Source organism: Cibotium barometz, chromosome 15, assembly GCF_041138505.1.
Source record: "Cibotium barometz isolate CiBa-2024 chromosome 15, ASM4113850v1, whole genome shotgun sequence".
Lineage (NCBI taxonomy): Eukaryota > Viridiplantae > Streptophyta > Polypodiopsida > Cyatheales > Cibotiaceae > Cibotium > Cibotium barometz.
In genome coordinates, this window is record NC_141060.1 from 56,361,664 (window position 1) to 56,381,843 (window position 20,180).

General features: G+C 44.3%; 1 protein-coding gene across 3 annotated transcripts in view; it reads left to right on the plus strand.

Annotated features, from left to right (window-relative positions):
* Positions 1–20,180, plus strand: part of LOC147631445 (uncharacterized) — a 178,369-nt gene that overhangs the window by 121,224 nt on the left and 36,965 nt on the right. For 2 of the 3 annotated variants that reach the window (XM_086809842.1, XM_086809841.1), the window contains one exon: positions 11,737–11,838. In XM_086809842.1, coding sequence (XP_086665968.1) covers positions 11,737–11,838 — 102 coding nt within the window. The remainder of the gene's footprint in view (positions 1–11,736; positions 11,839–20,180) is intronic. The other variant, XR_015267586.1, reaches the window with a different exon arrangement.

A 20,180-nucleotide genomic window follows, 5' to 3' on the forward strand; every position in this document is an offset into this window, starting at 1 on the left:
AAAGGGGATGCAAACAAGCCCAAAAAGAAGGGCAAATGTCACTACTGCCATAAGCCTGGACACTACATCAGTGAATGTAGGAAGCGGATTGCAAAAGAGAAAAGGAAAGAAGCAGGCAATGCAGTAGCAAACTCTTCTGATGACAAAGCACAGCAATCAGCTAATGTAATCCAGGAAGAGTACACTTTTTTGGTCACATGCACTAGTGACACACCAAGTGCTTCAGACACTGATATGTCTTGCATTGCATCTGACAGACAGAATGCATCATGGTATTTTGATAGTGGTGCTTCGAGCCACATCACTTCATGCAAAGATGTATTTCAGCACTTGGTTTATGCTTCAAATGGCCGCACTGTATCATGTGCAGATCATACCACATATCCAGTAAAGGGAATTGGTAATGTCATACTTATTGCAGCCAATGGTGCCAATAGATGTATGAAAAATGTATTGTATGTTCCAGGGATAAAGAAAAATCTACTCTCCGTCTCAGCCATAAACGACCAAGGTTTAAAGGTTGAATTTGAAGATGGGAAGTGTTTGGTAAAAGACCCATCAAAGGGTTATGAAATAGTCACTTCTGGAACACGCTACAAAGGCTTGTATAAGCTGGACAGCTATGACAAGCGCACTTAAAATGTAAATACAGTGGCTGCCCACACTCCTGCTATGCATGATGCAGAGCTATGGCATGCTCGTTTTGGGCATGTAAATTTTCAGAGTTTGATGCTTTTGCAGAAGCATCATATGGTTGATAATATGCCGCCTCTTGAGTCTCCACCAAGACATGTATTTGAGGGGTGTATTTTGGGAAAGATGCAACGAAAACCATTCCCCAAAGATGGAGCTGTTAGAGCTGAAAGTAAATTACAGCTCATACATAGTGATGTATGTGGTCCAATGCGGACACCATCCATAGGGGGGCATCTTTACTTTGTCACATTCATTGATGAGTACTCCAGGTTTGCTTGGGCTTACCCTTTGAAAGCGAAAGGAGATGTGTTTACATGCTTTCGACACTTTGTAGCAATGGCTGAAAATATGTGTGGATGTAAAGTCAAAACACTCCGCTCAAATAGAGGTGGAGAATACATGTCAAATGCATTCATGGATTATATGCTTCAAAAGGGCCTCAAACACCAATGTACTGTGCCTTATACACCGCAGCGAAATGGTGTAGCTAAAAAGAAAAATAGATCTCTCATGGAGATGGCAAGATGCATGATGTGTGCAACTCATGTGTTGAACAGGTGTCCAACAAAAGCTTTGAAAACCATAACACCATTTGAGGCTTGGTATAGCCGAAAGCCAACAGTGGATTATATGCGTACATTTGGGTGTTTGGCATATGCACATGTGCCAGAACAACTCCGAACAAAGTTAGATGACAAAGCAATTAAATGCATTTTTGTGGGCTACAGCAATGAGAGCAAAGGATACCGTCTTTATAATCCAACTACATGAAGGATTTTTGTCAGTAGAGATGTGGTATTTGCTGAAAATTCAGAACAGCCCATGTACAGCTTGTATAAAAGCAATGATACAGGCATACGGGACATGTTTGATGGACTTTTATCCATTGCAATTAGGGGGGATTCAGATCAGCCAGTCCCTACACAAGAAAATCCTCATGTAGAACATGTGGAACAGCCAGCCATTCAGCCCCCTTCTATGGAAGAAGTGGATGATCTTGTCAAGGAAGAGCCAAGATGGTTGCTGAAAACTTTGCAAGAAAGCAAACTTGCAGCTCCACTCACAGGTAGAACAAGGGCTAGTTCCAGCCATGCTTTGAATGTACATCGTGGGGAGTCTGCATTCGCAATGGGTGGTCTCTTTGATTCAGAAGAGTCTTCTTCTTATGAAGAAGCACATGAGAATGAGCATTGGTTGCAAGCTATGCAAGCTGAAATTTCTTCTATCATGAAGAACAATACATGGGATCTTGTGGAATTGCCTAAAGGCAAGCATGTCATTGGAACAAAGTGGGTGTACAAAGTCAAAAGAAAGTCTGATGGTACTATTGACAGGTACAAAGAAAGACTTGTGGCTAAAGGCTACTCCCAGAAAAAGGGAATAGATTATGAAGAGACTTTTGCTCCTACTTCAAGAATGACCACAATAAGATCAGTCATTGCATTGGCTGCACATAAAGGATGGAAAGTGCATCAATTGGACATCAAAACTGCATTCTTAAATGGGGATTTACAGGAGGAAGTATATGTAAATCAGCCCATTGGTTTTGTAGTTCCTGGTGAGGAACATAAAGTATGCAGGTTGCACAAAGCATTGTATGGGTTAAAGCAAGCTCCAAGAGCTTGGTATGATAAGATACATGCTCATCTAACCAGCCAAGGTTATGAGAATAGTCCAGCTGAAAGCACATTGTATGTGAAGAAAACCGATGCCGATATTCTCATAGTCATCTTGTATGTAGATGACATGCTCATTACAGGTACTAGCAAAGCACAAATTTCAGATTTCAAAGCTGATTTGAAAGCTGAATTTGATATGTCAGATTTGGGGCCTTTACACTACTATCTCGGCATACAGTTTATGCATACAGATGATGGCATTGTTATGCAGCAAACTAAGTACATAAAAAGTTTGCTAAAAAGGTTTCACATGGATGAATGTAAGCCCATTTCTACTCCGGTAGAACTAGGTGTACGGCTTACTATGCATGATATTGGAGAGCCTTTTGAGGCCGGCATTTACAACCAGGCAGTGGGATGCCTCATTTACTTGTGTAACACGAGGCCAGACATATCTTTTGGGGTGTCTTTGTTGAGCAAATTCATGCACAGTCCAGGCACAAAGCATTGGCAAGCAGTCAAACGCATTTTTCGTTATCTTAAGGGTACCCTGGATCTTGGTTTGTTCTATCCCAGGGGGGACAGCTTGCAGCTTTATGCAGACAGTGATTCAGATTGGGCTGGAGATTATGATACCAGGCAATCCACCAGTGGGAATTGTTTTTTTCTTGGCAGTTCATGCATATCTTGGTTGAGTAAAAAGCAACCCACTGTTGCTACATCTACTTGTGAGGCTGAGTACAGGGCAATCTTTACAGCTACAGTAGATTGTGTATGGTTGAGGAGACTATTGGCTGATCTTCGTGAGTGTCAGCAGACACCCACCACCATTCTCACTGATAGCCAGAGTGCTATGGCCGTGGTACGAAATCCAGTATTTCATGCACGTACCAAGCACATAGAGATTCATTATCACTATGTCAGAGAGAGGCTACATGCAAGGGAGATCAGTTTATCTTATTGCCCCACATAGGATAATGTTGCAGATCTATTCACAAAGGCTTTACCTCGAGAAAAGTTTGAAGCTTTCCGCAAAGCTTTGGGCTTACTCTCATACAGAGAGTGATCTGCTACCTTGTACAGGTTCACACTTCCACTACAGGGGGGATTTGTAGGCATATGCTCACTTATGGTAGCCCTATGTGTGAACAGGGCTTAACCAAGGACACTTTTTCCCATGTGGTTTTTTCCCTTGGACATCAAGTGTGAAAGGACACTACATATAATATTTTGTACTTCTATATTATATGGATGTGACACACATGCAAGGGTTGACTTGCATTTTGTGGATACCACACTTTTGGCTCTCTCTCTCTCTCTCTCTCTCTCTCTTATTTCTGTGTGTGAGCTTCTCTACCCTGCACCTAACCCTAATGTGCAGGTTTGTGTGTGTGAGTGTGTGAGTCCAACACCCAACATAGCCCCTGTGGGCAACCAGCCACTGGAAAGTCGAGATCCTGCGTGCCTCTCGGCTAGCCCAGAGCCTAGTCCAGAAATTCTCCAGAAACTCCTGTGAGAGTCCCTATAGCCGCCAATGCTCCGATGCAGCTGGAGAGACCATCCTCCTCGCAGTCAAAATATGCCTCCCCAACCGAACAGTGTACTGGAAAAAGGTGATCTCTGTGGCCTCGGGGGACGCATAAGGATCATGCCACTAGTACTCGCCAGGGTCCCACTGGAGCCAGGCCAAGGGGCAGCGCAGCATATGTCCATATACGCCAATCAGAGTCCACATCTGCAGGGTCTGGATCAATATGCCACTTCCGAGAAGCGGCGGCCACTACCCGTATCCTCTGAAAGATGCACTCTGCAACCAAAGGCGACTCCGCCTCCACTCTCTGAAGTCTGCCCTCATCGCTGAGAACACCTGGTGTAAAGAAGGCTATGGAAGCCATGAATGAAAAGTTGCGAAGATCTGGGAGAGTGAAAAATCCTGTGCAGAGGTTTACCTATGATGGTTATGTGGCACATCACTATGCATGTATGGCAAAGGTTGTGGAGGTTGTAGAGCCCACATGCATTGATGAGGCTGTTGGAAATGTGTGTTGGGAGAAAGCTATGGATGAGGAGATGGATGCACTATATGGAAATGAAACTTGGGATTTAGTGCAATTGCCTGAAGGCAAGAAAGCCATTGGATGCAAGTGGGTGTACAAAGTAAAACATAACAGTGATGGAAGCATAAACAGGTATAAGGCTAGATTGGTAGCCAAAGGGTATGCGCAGACATATGGCATTGATTATGAGGAAACTTTCAGCCCAGTTGCCAAGATGGCAACAGTGAGCGTTGTGATAGCAGTGGCTGCGTCAAAGCAATGGTCTTTACATCAGATGGATGTAAAGAATGCATTCTTGCATGGGGATTTGCAAGAAGAGGTGTATATGTTGCAGCCACCTGGTTATGAGGATGTGAGTCACCCCGAGCATGTTTGCAGGTTGAAGAAAGCCTTGTATGGCTTAAAACAAGCACCAAGAGCATGGTCTGACAAGATTTCTGAATATCTTGTCGCTATTGGCTTTCATGTAGCCAATGCAGATTTCTCGCTGTATGTGAGACATGGTGATAGAGGGGTTGTGCTTGTTGTCATCTATGTAGATGACTTGATTATTACGGGGGACCATGATGCAGAGATCTTTGATGTAAAGATCTTGCTTAGACAGAAGTTCGAGATGAAGGATCCGGGGGAGCTCAGATATTTCTTGGGCATTGAGGTGATTAGGTCACCATATGGTATTGGATTACTGCCGAGACATTATGGCTTGGACATGTTGTCCAAGTATGGTATGACAGGCTGTAAGCCTATTTCCATGCCATTGGATCAGAATGGCAAGTTGAGTGCAGATTCAGGAGAGATTTTGGAGGATCCTACTATGTATAGACGCATAGTAGGAAGTTTGATCTACATGACGATCACCAGACCAGATTTGAGCTATGCTGTTGGTTGGTGAGTCAGTTTATGCAGGTTCCACGAAAACCGCATTTGGATGCATTGAGACGCATACTGAGGTATGTGAGGTCTACTTTGCATTGTGGACTATTCTATGAGACTTGGACAGAGATATGTGTACATGGGTACACAGATGCTGATTGGGCTGGTAGTATCTCAGGTAGAAGATCTACTAGTGGCTTCATGTTTTCTTTGGGGAGTGCTGCTGTGACTTGGAGCAGCAAGAAGCAGCCTACGGTTGCTCTATCGAGTGCAGAGGCCGAGTACAGAGGAGTTGCTATGGCAGCATGTGAGGTAGCTTGGTTGAGAAAGCTACTTGCAGATTTGGGTCTATCAGTGGATAGATAAGTTGTCATTTTCTGTGACAACATTAGTAGTATACAGTTGGCCAGGAACCCAGTTTTTCATGCTCGTACGAAGCATATAGAGGTCCACTACCATTTTGTCAGAGAGAAGGTCTTGGCAGGAGACCTTGACCTTGTTTATGTCAGCACACAGGATCAGGTAGCTGACATCTTCACCAAAGCATTGGGTACAGAGAAGCTCCACAGATTCAGAGCTTCACTTGGTGTACATGAGATGGAGTTGAGCTCGAGGGGGAGTGTTGAGATATCGAGCTCATCTAGTGAGGCGGTGGACACTGATGACCCGCCTGGGGGATAGGCCCCACACTTATACCACTGGCATGGTTGGTGAGATCTTGGGTGATATGCGGCCAGTGGGATGACAGGCTGTGTGACAGCCATTCTAGAGACTGGCATAGTTATAGCGCCAGCTTATTTAGTTGGGTTCACACTATAGAGAACCCGTGTATATATTTGGTTGAGTACCTTTCATATTTTGAGTACTCTTATCTTTGTATATGGTGTGTTGAGTGTTGAGTGAAGAAGGAGAAGATTTTCAGCCTCTCACCTTGTGTGTTCTCTATTTTAGGGTTTTGTGAGTGTGTGTGTGCTTGCAAGAGCTCAAGCTCTCTTCCCCCCTGCATCTTTTCAGGCCGCAGGATCCAGATGCCTTAGATAGATGGCACACCAGCAGTAGCAACACATTGGCAGTCATAGGGGATGACAGAAACTCTCTTAGTGGTGGAGAGCGCTTGTTTATCCCAAAATGGGATTAACAGCACTAGACAGTTGCAAGATGCTCACGGTACTATTCACTATTAACTCGGATCCCACTATGGTGAGACAGATTGCATCTGACTTTATCGTCAGCTACTCTCTTCTGAGCCTCATTCTCCTCTAAGAAAAAGCGTAGTAAAAGGTGTGGACCACCATACCACAACTAATCAGAGAAGAAATGAGAATATCCCTTGATGCCTCGTTCTTAGGTGGTGAGGGCACTCCTTGCACTACCCCGCACAGTATGTGTTCAAGCGAAGATGCTTTATCACCCTCCTTTTTTGTTGGCTTTTTGGGATGACTTTGGGGAGCAAATTCTTGTGGCCTTCCAGCATTTGTGGTACATCTGAAATATTCTTCCTTTACAGGGTCTTATACATCTCATCCCAAAAGGAGGGGATAAGACAAACATAAGCCAATGGTGGCTGATTACACTGCTTGGGACTGCTTATAAAATCTTGGCAAAAGGGGTTGGTATAGGTTGTAGCCAATCTTACAGAATGCGAGTCATGACAGGCAGATTGGGTTCTTGCAAGGGAGGAGCATTTTTAACAATATTTTCTCCTTTTGGCAGGCAGTGGAATGGGCCAAAGTGAGCAACCACCCCTTAATCATTTTACAGCTTGAGCCCTTAGTTGTTTTACTGCTTAACTTTGAGAAAGCATATGATAGCTAGGTTGCAAGAAACGTGGGCTGGAGGCGGGGAAACGCCGTTTCCCCGTTTCTTGGCTGATGTGGACATTTCCCACATGGGAAATGTGAGGAAACGTTACAACTGGTCGCGCCCAGGCTGGGCAGCGTTTCTTTATAAAGTTGGGTCCCATTTGTAATAAACGACAAGTGGGCAGCATAAACTTGGGTCCTGTTTTATTAAAAAACGAAAAAGTCGAGTTTGAAGATAACGTTGTTTAACAAATACGCAAATCGGCATGGCGCGCCCTTCTCTCTGCGCGCACACACACAGACACTCACTCATACACCTACACACACGTCCCACACAGAGACTCACCTCAGTCACCTCGCTTGCATCTCTGCACATAGTTTTCTTCATGCAAGAAGAGGGAGAAAATAACCAACCGCCTTGCTTTTGCTTCAACTGTGTTCCTCGCTCTGTGATTGTTGAGCCTTGTACTTGCCCTCTTAATCTTAGAAACTCTCTCACACTAGCCCATGCTATCAAGGAACGAGCTCTTAGGTGCAAATGCATTCACTTTGTGTTGACTCTTGAGTGGCTTTGCTCAAAGACTCTTCAATCTGAGCAAAACCGCCCGCCTCAAACAAAAAAAGGCCCGGTATTTAGATAAATTCAATCGTGTTTTCTTCTCCTTCAGCTTCCGCAACCCCTTTAATCAACCATTTCAAGCCCAAACCACCGGTTGCCCCTGAGCCTCTTTGGAAGTATGTTACTGCAATTGGTGCATTTGGTAGTGGGGGCAGTAAGAAATGGAGGTGCTCTTGCTGCAACTTGGAGTTCTCAAGCTCATATTCTCAAGTCTGGGCCACTTGCTTGGTATCAAGAACCAAGGTGTTCAACTTTGCTGCAAAGTGACTCTAGAAGACAAAGGCAACATGATGCACGAAGATAATGAGAGTACCAATAAGAAGAAGAAGACCAAAGATGCCCAAAAGCAGAAGGCTCAACCCTCAGTGGTGGCAGGTAAGTTTAAGAATGCAAGCACGAATGAGATCAATGATGCAGTCGGTATATTTTTTTATGCATGTGGTGTGGCCTTCTCATTGGCTCACTCCCCTTATTTTCATGCTATGGTAGCAACAATTACCTCTTTTGGCAAGGGATACAAACCGCCCAACTACGAGAAGTTACAAACCACGCTTCTTGACAGGGAGAGAGGCAGAATATATAGTCATCTCTCTGTGATTGAGTCGACATGGTCTCACTATGGATGCTCCATAGTGTCTAATGGCTGGACAGATACCGCTAAGAGACCGTTGATTAATTTCATGGTCTCATGTCCTCGAGGTGTGGTCTTCAAGAAGTCAATAGACACCAGTGGCAACTAAAAGATGGGGGAATTTATTGCATAGCTATGAAGAAGATAATTAGGGAAGTTGGAGTTCATAATGTGGTCCAGGTATGCACCGACAATGCAGCAAACTGCAAGCTTGCAGGTCAGCTAGTGGAATTGGAGTACAAGCACATCTTTTGGACACCATGCGCAACTCATTGCTTGAATCTTTTGTTTAAAGATTTGGCATCAATAGCGTGGATGGATAGGGCAATCACCAGAGGCAAAGAGGTGCAGCAGTTCATTGCAAACCATGACGCCACGAGGGCTATACTCAGCAAGCACTCCAAGCTTATCAGGGACACTCGCTTCGCTTCCAACTTCCTTATGCTATATCGTTTAGCAAAGGTAAAGACTTCGTTGAAGTATCTTGTCACGAGCGAAGAGTGAGATCAATGGAAGATACACAATGGCTCAGCAAAGGAGATTGAGGAGAGAATCTTGTCTGCTGCATTTTGGGATGACCTTGAGAGGTATGTCAAGGTCTTGTGGCCAAACATCGCAATGTTGTGCATGGTTGACAAAGATGAGCCGTGCATGGGTGTTGTCTATGAAGGCATTGATCAAATGCTAGAGAAGGTCAAAGAGATCTTGTCTGAAGAAGTCGAAGGGGATACAATGTACGAGGAGATACATGGACTTGCACAGGCAAGGTGGGTAATGCTTCACTCTCCACTTCACGCCACAGCTTTTCTTCTTAACCCTAGATTGTTTTCAAAGAACGCACATAAGGACATGGATGTGATGAAGGGGTGGAAGCAAACATTGGACCGAGTAGCCAAAGATGGTGTAGAGAAGACAAAGTACAAGGCACAACTCTCGGATTGCATTGGACAGAAGCGGGATTTTGGCGAGGATTGTGCGGCGGATGACATGCTTAATCTCTCTCCTACTGCATGGCGGGAGAACTGTGGTACAAGTACTCCCGAGTTGCAGAGGCTAGCCATGAGGCTCTTGTCATAGGTGTCGAGTGCCTCAGCATGTGAGCGCAATTGGTCTACGTATGGATTCATTCACTCTATCAACGGCAATCGACTAGGGCACAAGAAGACTGAGGACTTAGTGTATGTGCATAGTAACCTCCGGTTGATTTCTAGGAAAGAGCCTTCCTACATCTCAGGGCCATGCTAGCAGTGGGATGTTATTAAGGAGGATGCTTTAGAAGAGTGGAGCGAGAAGTGATCGATGATCAACGGCAATCGACTAGGGCACAAGAAGACTGAGGACTTAGTGTATGTGCATAGTAATCTCCGGTTGATTTCTAGGAAAGAGCCTTCCTACATCTCAGGGCCATGCTAGCAGTGGGATGTTATTAAGGAGGATGCTTTAGAAGAGTGGAGCGAGGAAGTGATCGATGATGAAGATGTATCAAGCATGTAACTGTTTTGTATTATAATTTATGATCAATGATAGATTAATGAAAACCTCTCATGTTTTACCTCAATCTACTTTGGTGTGCATGTGAATTTGTATTTTTTCAAGTATTATGTCAGCCTACCCTTGACGTTTCCTTGAAGTTGAGTTTGCCGTTCTCCCGTTTCTTGGGGTTTACCGTTTCCGAACCGGAAACGTTTCATGCAACCTAGTATGATAGAGCTGATTGGGGTTTTCTGGAAGGAACCCTTGATGCATGGGTTTCTCTCAAGATTGGATCACAGGTGTGTCATGCTTGTATACTGATGCTCATAACCGTATACTGGCATGTGGTGGCAGAGAAGAGTGCTTCCAATCTCCCAATCTGTTCATTGGGGATGCCACTTGGCCCCCTTGCTATATATATCTCATTGTGGCTGAGGCTATGAGTATGTATCTTCGATTCTTTGCTAGGGTATATGGCTTGAGTCTACCCTTACGCATCGAGGAGGAACTTCTGGATCCTGAGCTTGCAGACGTCATGGCTATGTATCTTGAGGCGTACCACATTTTCCTTTGTTCTTTTTGGATTGCCTTGGAGGATTTTTGTTTAGTTGCAAGAGCTCTTTTCAACTGGCACAAATCCGTTGGTTTTTGGGTTAGTTACTCTGAGTCAATTGGGGTGCATAACTTGCATTGACAGAGGCTGCACTGCGAGATACTTGGGATGTCAGGTTGGGATCGACATATCCCCTAGACAGCAGTTTGCACCAATTCTCATGAGCACAGGGAAGAAGTTTCACTTGCCTCAGCCTAGTATATCTTCTCCTGTTGGTGCTTCTCACAAGGATGCATTGGTCAGCCGCAGAGATCGGGAGTTGGTCACCAATTTCTTTGGTCAGGTTTGGATGGCATGGTAGTTACTTGAGCGAAAGTTGCATGGAAGACTATCATTTGTCCAAAAGACACAGAGGAGGGCTGAATACTATAGATCCATATATCTAGTGCAGGGTATTGCTTTGCAAGCTCATGGTTGGAGGCTTTCTTCCAGGGATTGTGCCATGGAAGAACTTCTTTCTCTCTCAAATCTCCAGATGACACCTCGTGGGAGTGGAGATTGGATGCTACGTTTCATCTTCACAGAGGCAGATTGTAGAGCACCTGTGTCTCCCCTCATGTGAGCTACTCCTGGATTTTGGAGCAGGTTGAGACCCTTCTTGACATAAAAGATCCTGATAATCCGAACATAAGCAGACAAACAGCCCATTATGTAGAATGATTTCATTAGAGATGACTGTGGTTGTCCTTTGGGTGCCTCCGGTTATATGCAGTGGCCAGGCTGGGAGAGAGATGCACCAACAGTTAGGCATCGGAAGACACTCGGAAGTCTTCCCATGGATCATAAAAATGCCTCCAAGCAGCACCTCAAGGGGAATCACAGACGGATTGAGCTGATTGATGTAGCTATCCCCCATGAAGAGAGGTACTACAAAAAAGAGAGACTTAATATCTTGAAGCGTGCAGCTCTAGGCCTGACCATCATACTTAATAGATTTCTCTTTTTTGCAAAAAATAAAATAAAAATAAAAAATGTGAAGAGTCACGCACTTTTGTTCATATGTTTCTGTCACTTGCTTTAGCCTGCTTTATGAAATCTAACATCCTAAAATAAAATAGGCACTATGGAAATTAAAAGGTACATAAGCATATGCATGCAATGGCGAGGAACGGAATTCATGAAATTGTTGCATATGCAAGATTTTCTGCAGGTTTATGAAATCTAACCTACTAATATCTTGCAAATAAAGAGAGAAGAATATGAATGCATTGGATGAAGTTTGTAACAATGCATACACATGGTATTGGATTTTTTATAAAATCCAAAATACTCGAGGAAGAAATAATGCAAACCAAAAGATTGACCAGTATATGAAATGCCAAAGCAATGGAATTTTGAACAATGCATACACAGGGTTTTTGCAGCTTGCAGGAGGTACAAATGCACATACTATGAGGGCAATGAAAAGTTGTGGACTGCACCAGCATGAATTTGGACTGAAGTCGCTCTCCAAAGGTTGCCTCTCTCTCTAAGTCCAAATAATTGGTGAAGATGTACCTTTTTAGTTGACGTGCAGTGATTGTCTGATTACATGTTGTTGCTATGATCGAAGATCAATTAACATAATTTCTAAATTAGATAGATCTTAGGTTTGTAAATATTTATTACCAGTTAAAAGTAGGGCACACAATCGTATTCAACTCGGATGAAACTACCACCGATAAACTAGATTTATGTCATGCATGTTAAACAATCGTATTCAACTCGGATGAAACTACCACCGATAAACTAGATTTATGTCATGCATGTTAAACAACCCTAAAATGGGATTGATCATGGTGATAGACATAGATTAAGCAATATAATTAGGGTGGACTAAACCACATTAAGAACTCCATAAGAGAGAGAGAGAGAGAGAGAGAGAGAGAGAATGCACACTCAACACTCAATTCATTTTATATCACAAATGAACCATACAATGAATGATATAGGCCCTCTAGCCTTATCCCACTTTACATGTCATCATCCATGTGGCAACTCTTTTTCCACTCTTTTGATCAACACTCACATACCATTCAATATTACATGTGGCATTCTTATCTTGCCACAGTATCTTGCATCTCTAGGGTGCTTTCTCACATATATACACCACCGCGATTACATCTCTCAACACCCCCTCTTAATCGAGGTGTTCCACAACTCACTTATCGCCCATTTCAATGTAGCATTACACAACCGCAATCGCTCTCTCTCAACACTCCCCCTCAATGATACATTGGAGTGTCCATCAAACAAACATGTGTGCGTGTCTACCATCTTTGACACCAAGTCCATTTTGAGCCGAGTCGCTCACAGCGGAACCACTGAGTCCAATTTGAATATAGAAGTTCGGGTGGGAACCAACCCATGCGCATGCACCTCACACGTGCATCGCTCATGCACACATCACGCGACAACCATTTTGAGCTTCTAGGTGAGCTCGGACAGGGCAACCCTCATACCAATGTGGGTGATTACAAAAATTTCTCGTTTTGAGCATGTATGCTCGGGTACGGTTACCCATCATCAATTGTGGGTGAGAATAAAAAATTACGAAGTCTTTTGGCCGGAACTGGCAGGCAGTGAACCTTGTGTGTGAACAACCTATTCATAGGAGATTTTTCAAAGGACTTACATTTATGTTTGTAAGGCATGTGAACAACCTCTTATATGGGGTATTTTTTCCACCAAAAAATATAAGATTTTTCAAAAAAAAATTATTGAGACTTATCTCAATATTATCTACTAGCGCCCACTTCGCTGCTAATCTTGTGTCAAAGAAAACGTGTGGTCAAGTGCTGCTGGCCGTTGCTTCTCTTGATGCAGATCCAGACGCTGCTATGCAACTACTTCCAAGACCTTGGTTGTGATTGTTGCGCGCTTCTCTACAGCCTTCCCCCCTTTCTGAATGGGAGATTTAATTAGGGTTAGAGTTCATGTGGGAGACATACACACAGAGAGAAGAAGGGAGAGAGAGAGAGAGAGAGAGAGTTGTGGGGATAAGTCAACTCACCAAGTGTGAGTGTGTGACTCCCCTATCACACATGTATATTGCACTAGTACACATAGTGCACTTAGTACATTAAAAGTACTAAGTGTACTATGTACTATAACTTATGGGCTTGTACACACTATAAGGGTGGGCATTATGCCTTTACCCCAACAACCTCCCACTTAAAGGCAAAGTGCCCTTAAATGAAGGAAGAGAAAAATCAGCATGTACATGATAATATACAAGGCCATATCAAGGCTGAAACTGGCCTCATCCAATGCCCATCAAGTGTCTGCAATGAGCAAACCGCTCCGGAGGCAAACTCTTTGTCAACAGATCAGCCGGGTTGTCATCCGTATGAATCTTAACAAGCTGAATTTGCTTGTTCTCTATCACCTCTCTGATGAAGTGATACTTCACATCCACATGCTTCGTCTTTGCATGAAAGACAGGGTTCTTTGCCAACTGGATGGCACTCTGACTGTCACAATGCAACAATGGAATATCCCCTGTATAACCCAAATCAACCACTAACCGAGATAGCCATAATGCCTCCTTGCAAGCCTCTGTGGCTGCAATATACTCGGCCTCTGTAGTAGATAAGGCTGTGCACTTCTGCATCCTGGATATCCATGACACAGCACCTCCTGTGAATGTAAACACATAACCGGTAGTACACTTCCGGTTATCTGGATGACCGGCATAATCCGAATCCGTGTAACCATGCACTAATGCATCCTGTTTGCCAAAGCATATGCACATATCCTGTGTGCCCTTCAGGTATCTCATGACACCTTTCACTGCTTCCCAATGCTTCTTGCCAGGGTTGGCCATGTATCTAGAAACCACTCCCACTGCAAATGCAATGTCCGGTCTAGTAGCAACCATGGCATACATGAGACTGCCACAAGCTGAAGCATACGGAATCTTGGCCATATCAGCCCTACCGCTATCTGACTGTGGGCTGTCCATAGCACTGAGTTTCACATATGGAGGCAAAGGAGTACTAGTCTTCTTCCCCCCGTCCATATTGAACCGCTGCAAAACTTTGCCAATGTATTCCTTTTGAGACAAATACAACACATGCTGATTTCTGTCCCGAAGTATCCGCATACCCAAGATGTGATTTGCATCACCCAAATCCTTCATATCAAAGGTTTGATGCAGCCTCTTCTTCAAGGCATCCATCTCTTTACAAGATTTCCCGGCAATCAACATATCATCAACATACAAGATGAGGATCAATAGACTGCCATCCAAAGCTTTCTTGGTGTATAAGCAGTGATCTATGTCACTTCTCCTGAAATTCTGGGATTTCATGAATGTATCAAATTTATGATACCATTCCCTTGGTGCATGTTTGAGCCCATAAAGACTCTTTTTCAGCTTGCATACAAGCTTCTCCTTTCCACTCACTGCATAACCCTCTGGTTGTTGCATATATATCTCCTCATGGAGATCACCGTGAAGAAAAGCAGTCTTCACATCCATCTGAATCAAGTCCAGATCATCATGTGCAACCAAAGCTAACACAGCTCTAAGTGTGGTCATTTTGACCACTGGGAGAGAAGATCTCCTCAAAGTCCACACCATATTCCTGCTTGAAGCCCTTAGCCACTAACCTAGCTTTGTACCTGGGCTTTGCATCAGGTGCAACTTTGAGCCTGTAAACCCACTTGCATGGCAAAACCTTCTTGCCTGCAGGCAAATGCACCAACTTCCATGTTCCATTTTTGTGCAAAGAATCCATCTCTGACTTCATGGCACGCTCCCAAAGAGCCTTGTCTGCCCTCTGTAAAGCCTCTTTATAACATGAGGGCTCCCCACAGTCAGTGAGCATCAAGTAGTCAACCCCTAGAACAAACCTGTCAGGGGCTCTGGAGGGTCTAGTGGACCTTCGTACCCAATGACCATCATTTGCAGGTTGCTGTCCAGCCTGCATATCACCTATTGGTGGCTCCTGTTCCATGCCATAAGGCTGAAAAATCATGCCCGGTATCTCCTCTAACTGTGGGATATCCATAGGGATATGTTCTGCCATGTCTGGCTGTCCATTTGGACCATTTTCAGCACCATTTAAGGGCTGGTTTTCCTGCTGTAATGGCTGATTTACAGCACGAAGATGACTCTGCTAGGCTCCTGTTGCCTTCCAGGCTCCTTATACATGCATGTTTCATCAAAAATGACATCATTGCTACGTATAATCTTTCTATTCACGGGATCCCAAAGTCTATACCCCATTTCACCTCTGTCACCATATCCTAGGAATATGCATTTGTGAGACTTAGGATCAAGTTTGGTGCGCATTTCCCTGCGTATGTGCACGTACGCAACGCAACCAAACACTCTCAAGTGCTTGTAGGACGGAGGCTTCCCTGTCCATACTTCCTCTGGCACTTTCCCACCAAGCCTCGTGTTAGGTGACCTGTTTATAAGGTGAACGGCTGTCATAACAGCTAAAACCATGAGGTAACGCAGCATGTGACAACATAGAACAGACCTTCTCCTGAATGGTCCTGTTCATCCTCTCTGCTGTCCCGTTTTGTGGAGGATCATAAGGAGTAGAGAGCTCCCTCTTGATGCCTTTAGCATCACAAAAGTCCTGAAACTGTTTGGACATATACTCTCCACCATTGTCGGAACGCAAAGCCTTCAGTGTTTTGCCAGTTTGATTCTCAACATGAGTAACAAACTTCTGAAACACTGAGAATGTATCACTCTTCAAACGAAGAGGATAAACCCACACCTTGCGTGTGGCATCATCAATAAATGACACAAAATATTTTGCCCCTCCCAAAGAAAGCTGAGGCATCTCACATACATCTGTATGCACAAGCTCTAACTGAGCATCTTTCTGTCCAAGAGCTTTCTTGTGGGGGCACTGGAGTTGCCTGCCATATATACAATGCTCACAAAACTGAAAACTTGAAAACTTTAGAGAAGGCAAGTAACCAAAACGAGACAATTGCTCCATTCCTTTGACACTTGTTATATATCCGTAACGCCGCTACGGGCGTTACCACGAGAGGGGACGGCCTCTGGCTCACCACCCAGCCATAGAGGAAGAATGAGGATTGCCCCTCATCCCCCAGGCTATATAGTGTGTGGCCTGCCGTCCACACTAGCCTGGCCGCCCATGACTCCGCATGGGCGTCCTCTCCCACTAAACCCCGGATATAGCCATCCGGTCTGCCGTCGGTCACAGGCATTACAGCCTACGTGACATTACCCCCCCCCTTAAGAAGAGTTTTCGTCCTCGAAAACAAACTGGGGAAACCTTTTGGAAATTGCACTACGGCGTTCCCAAGTTGCCACCTCCTCATCCCTATCTGTCCATTTAACAAGTACCTCCTGGTACACTTTATGTCGGGTTTGTCTGTCACGATACTCTAGAATCTTTTCAGGTTCATGTGGTATCTTTGGTGGCTCTATCAAGTCCACCAAAATCTCTGGAGAAACTGCGTTCTCTAACCCGTGAACTGATTTCTTCAGTTTACTGACATGGAAGACAGGATGGACTTGAGAACTCTCCAGTAACTCAAGTTTATATGCTACGTCCCCAATCTTCTTAAGGATTTTAAAAGGACCACAATATCTCGGAGAAAGTTTATCACACTTTCCCGTTTTCATGGTTTCTGACTGCGCAGGAACCTTGAGGAATACAAAGTCACCTCTGCAAAGGTCACCTTTCTTCGTCCTTTATCCGCATAAGTTTTAGCGCGATCCTGAGTGCTACGAATGCTCTCACGTGCGGCTCTGAGCATATCATTCATATCTTCAAGGAAATCCTTGACAGATTGAATCTTCTCCTTTTCTAGGCCTACAGCCATCGGAGATCTCGGCTGGAATCCATACATTAACATGAATGGTGTAAATCCAGTCGCTGAGTGTTTGGAGCTGTTATATGCAAACTCCAGTAAGGGCAAGTACTCTTCCCAATAAGATTGCTTCTTACTAACATAAGAACGCAACATATCCTCTAGAATTTGGTTAACTCTTTCAGTTTGACCATCAGACTCCGGATGATCTGCCGTACTCATACTCAGAGTAGTATCCAGCTTTTTGAAGACTTCCCTCCAAAAATGACTGTTGAACTTTCTATCTCTATCCGACACTATATCTGCGGGCAGGCCATATAGCTTGTAGAGATGTTCAATAAAGAGTTTTGCCAACTCTGGCGTTTTTACAGTTTTCTTCGTGGCGATAAACTTTGCCATTTTAGTTAACCTGTCCACTACCACCCACATCGAGTCATTCCCTCGACTCGTCTTGGGTAAACCGGTAATGAAATCCATGGAAATGCTTTCCCATTTCCCTTGAGGAATCTCCAGCGGGGATGGAGTAGTCCTCCAACCTTAAGACATTCATGTTTATTGACCTGGCACTTACTGCATTTCAGCACGTAAGTCTGGACGTCCTTAAACAAACTAGGCCAATAAAACTGTCTTTTTACTAGTGCATAGGTCTTCTGAATCCCAGGATGACCGGCACTCGGACTATCATGACTTTCTTTAAGAATTTGGGCCCGAAAGTCACCAATAGTTGGTACACATAATCTACCCTTGTAGAGTAAGTACCCGTCGTCAATGGAGTAATTAGCATATTTCTCCCTCCGACGAAGTTTATCACTCCCCTTTGAAGCCGTGGTGGCAGTCAAAGGTGATGAAGGGCCTACGTCAGAGCTCTCCGGCTCCAAACTATACCCAGAAGACACGGCTAGTCTCTCCGGACTAACTCTCGCTTCCCTTCCCGTTGCACCTTCGGCCAGTCTCTCCGAACTAGCAATACGTGCCAACGAGGGAGGTGGTCGCGTCTGTGAAGAAGTGCGTACGCGTACAACGCGCCTGACCTGTGTAAAAGATGGATCGTGCTCACATAAACCACGTAGGGACTCCAAGAAATCATTCTTGAAGACTGTGAAACTAAGTTCATTAATCTGTGGCATGCGACTAAGTGCATCTGCCACCATGTTATACTTACCTTTTTGGTAACGTATCTGAAGGTCAAACTCCTGTAGAATCTCCGCCCACCAAGCTTTTCTACCCTTCAGTTCATTTTGACTTGAAAGCCATTTCAGACTTTCATGGTCCGTCCGGACCTCAAAAGTAGCACCATATAAATAGTGTCTCCACTTTTTCAGTGCATGAACTATCCTAAGCCGAGTAGTTACGCTGCGCACGATCGAACTTTTTACTCTCAAATGCAATTGGGCGTCCCCTTTGCATAAGTACGGCCCCAATGGCCTCATTACTAGCGTCTGTTTCCAAAACAAACGGCTCATTTGGATCGACAATAGTCAAAACAGGTGCAGCTGCTACGGTCACCTTGAGCTTATCAAAGCTTTTCTGTTGGGCTTCCCCCCAACTAATGTTTTTTGTTTTTGACCGTAACTGGTCAGTCAACGGGACTGCGATCTTCGCGTAGTCCTTCACATACTGTCGGTAGAACCGCGACATGCCAAGAAAAATCTGCAGTTCCTCGAGATTCTTCAGCGCTGGCCATTTAAGAATAGCCTCTACTTTTTCTGGCTCCATCCGCGTACCATCGGCGGATATAATATGGCCAAGGTAGTGAATTTCTGTTTCAAAAAATTCACATTTGCTCTTCTTCGCAAATAGTTTGTGCTTTCGCAACAACTCGAACACTAGACGCAAATGCTCTATGTGTTCTTTCTGTGTCTTACTGTACACAAGAATATCATCTAGGAAAACTACTACGAATTTTCCCAGATATGGACGTAAAATACTGTCCATCAGCGTCATAAACGTCGCTGGAGCATTGGTTAGCCCAAATGGCATAACCAAAAACTCAAAATGCCCGAAACGGGTCCTAAATGCTGTCTTCGCAACATCTTCTGCTTTTATTCTAACCTGATGATACCCAGATCTCAGGTCTATTTTTGTAAAGTATCTTGATCTATAGAGTTGTTCAAACAACTCATCCATGCGTGGCATTGGATACTTGTTCTTAATCGTTATCTGATTAAGAGCCCTATAGTCTATGCACATCCGCATAGATCCGTCTTTCTTCTTTACCAGAAGAATAGGCGATGCCCACGGACTTGAACTAGGCCGAATAAAGCCTTTGTTGAAATATTCCGTCAATTGTTTTTCCACCTCTTGTGCCTCGGAGTGGCTTAATCTATAAGCAGGTTTGCTTATAGGTTTTGATCCTGGCATAACTTCGATGCCATGGTCTACTTCTCTAGATGGTGGTAAACCATCTGGTAAATCATCAGGAAAAACATCCTGAAATTCTTCTAATAAATTCATTAAAGTATCTACGTACTTTTTCTTTAATGTCTCATTCACCTTGGATTTTTTCTTGTTTGAATCACATGCATGCCAAACAGGGTTTTCAAACAGTGGGTCTCGTCCAAGGCTATCTTGTTTTCCTTGTTTGTCTACGCAAACATCATTTATCGTTTCATCTACGGAAACAGAATTCAAAAGAGGGTAACAAGCATATACCTCTGCTATCTGGTCTCTGCGGACCGCTATACACAGCTCCATGGAGGAAATAAGTGGTGTGGCAGGGACAGTACGGTCGCCCTGCAGGGTAATGACTCTACCTCCGTGCTCAAAACATAGCGTGTTATGTAAGTAATTCTGAGCTAGACTAGGGCCCAAGCCATACAGCCACTCCCTGCCTAGATATACGTCTGCTCTGGCTAAGTGCATGACCTGAAAGTCAAGCGGAGCCTCGTAGTCCTGCATAGATAATGGGACCCCCAATACTATGGTATTCCATACCGTTTTGTCATATCCGTTGGCTGTATACTCGTGATCACTCCGGGTCTCAGTCAACCCCAACTTCTTGACTAACG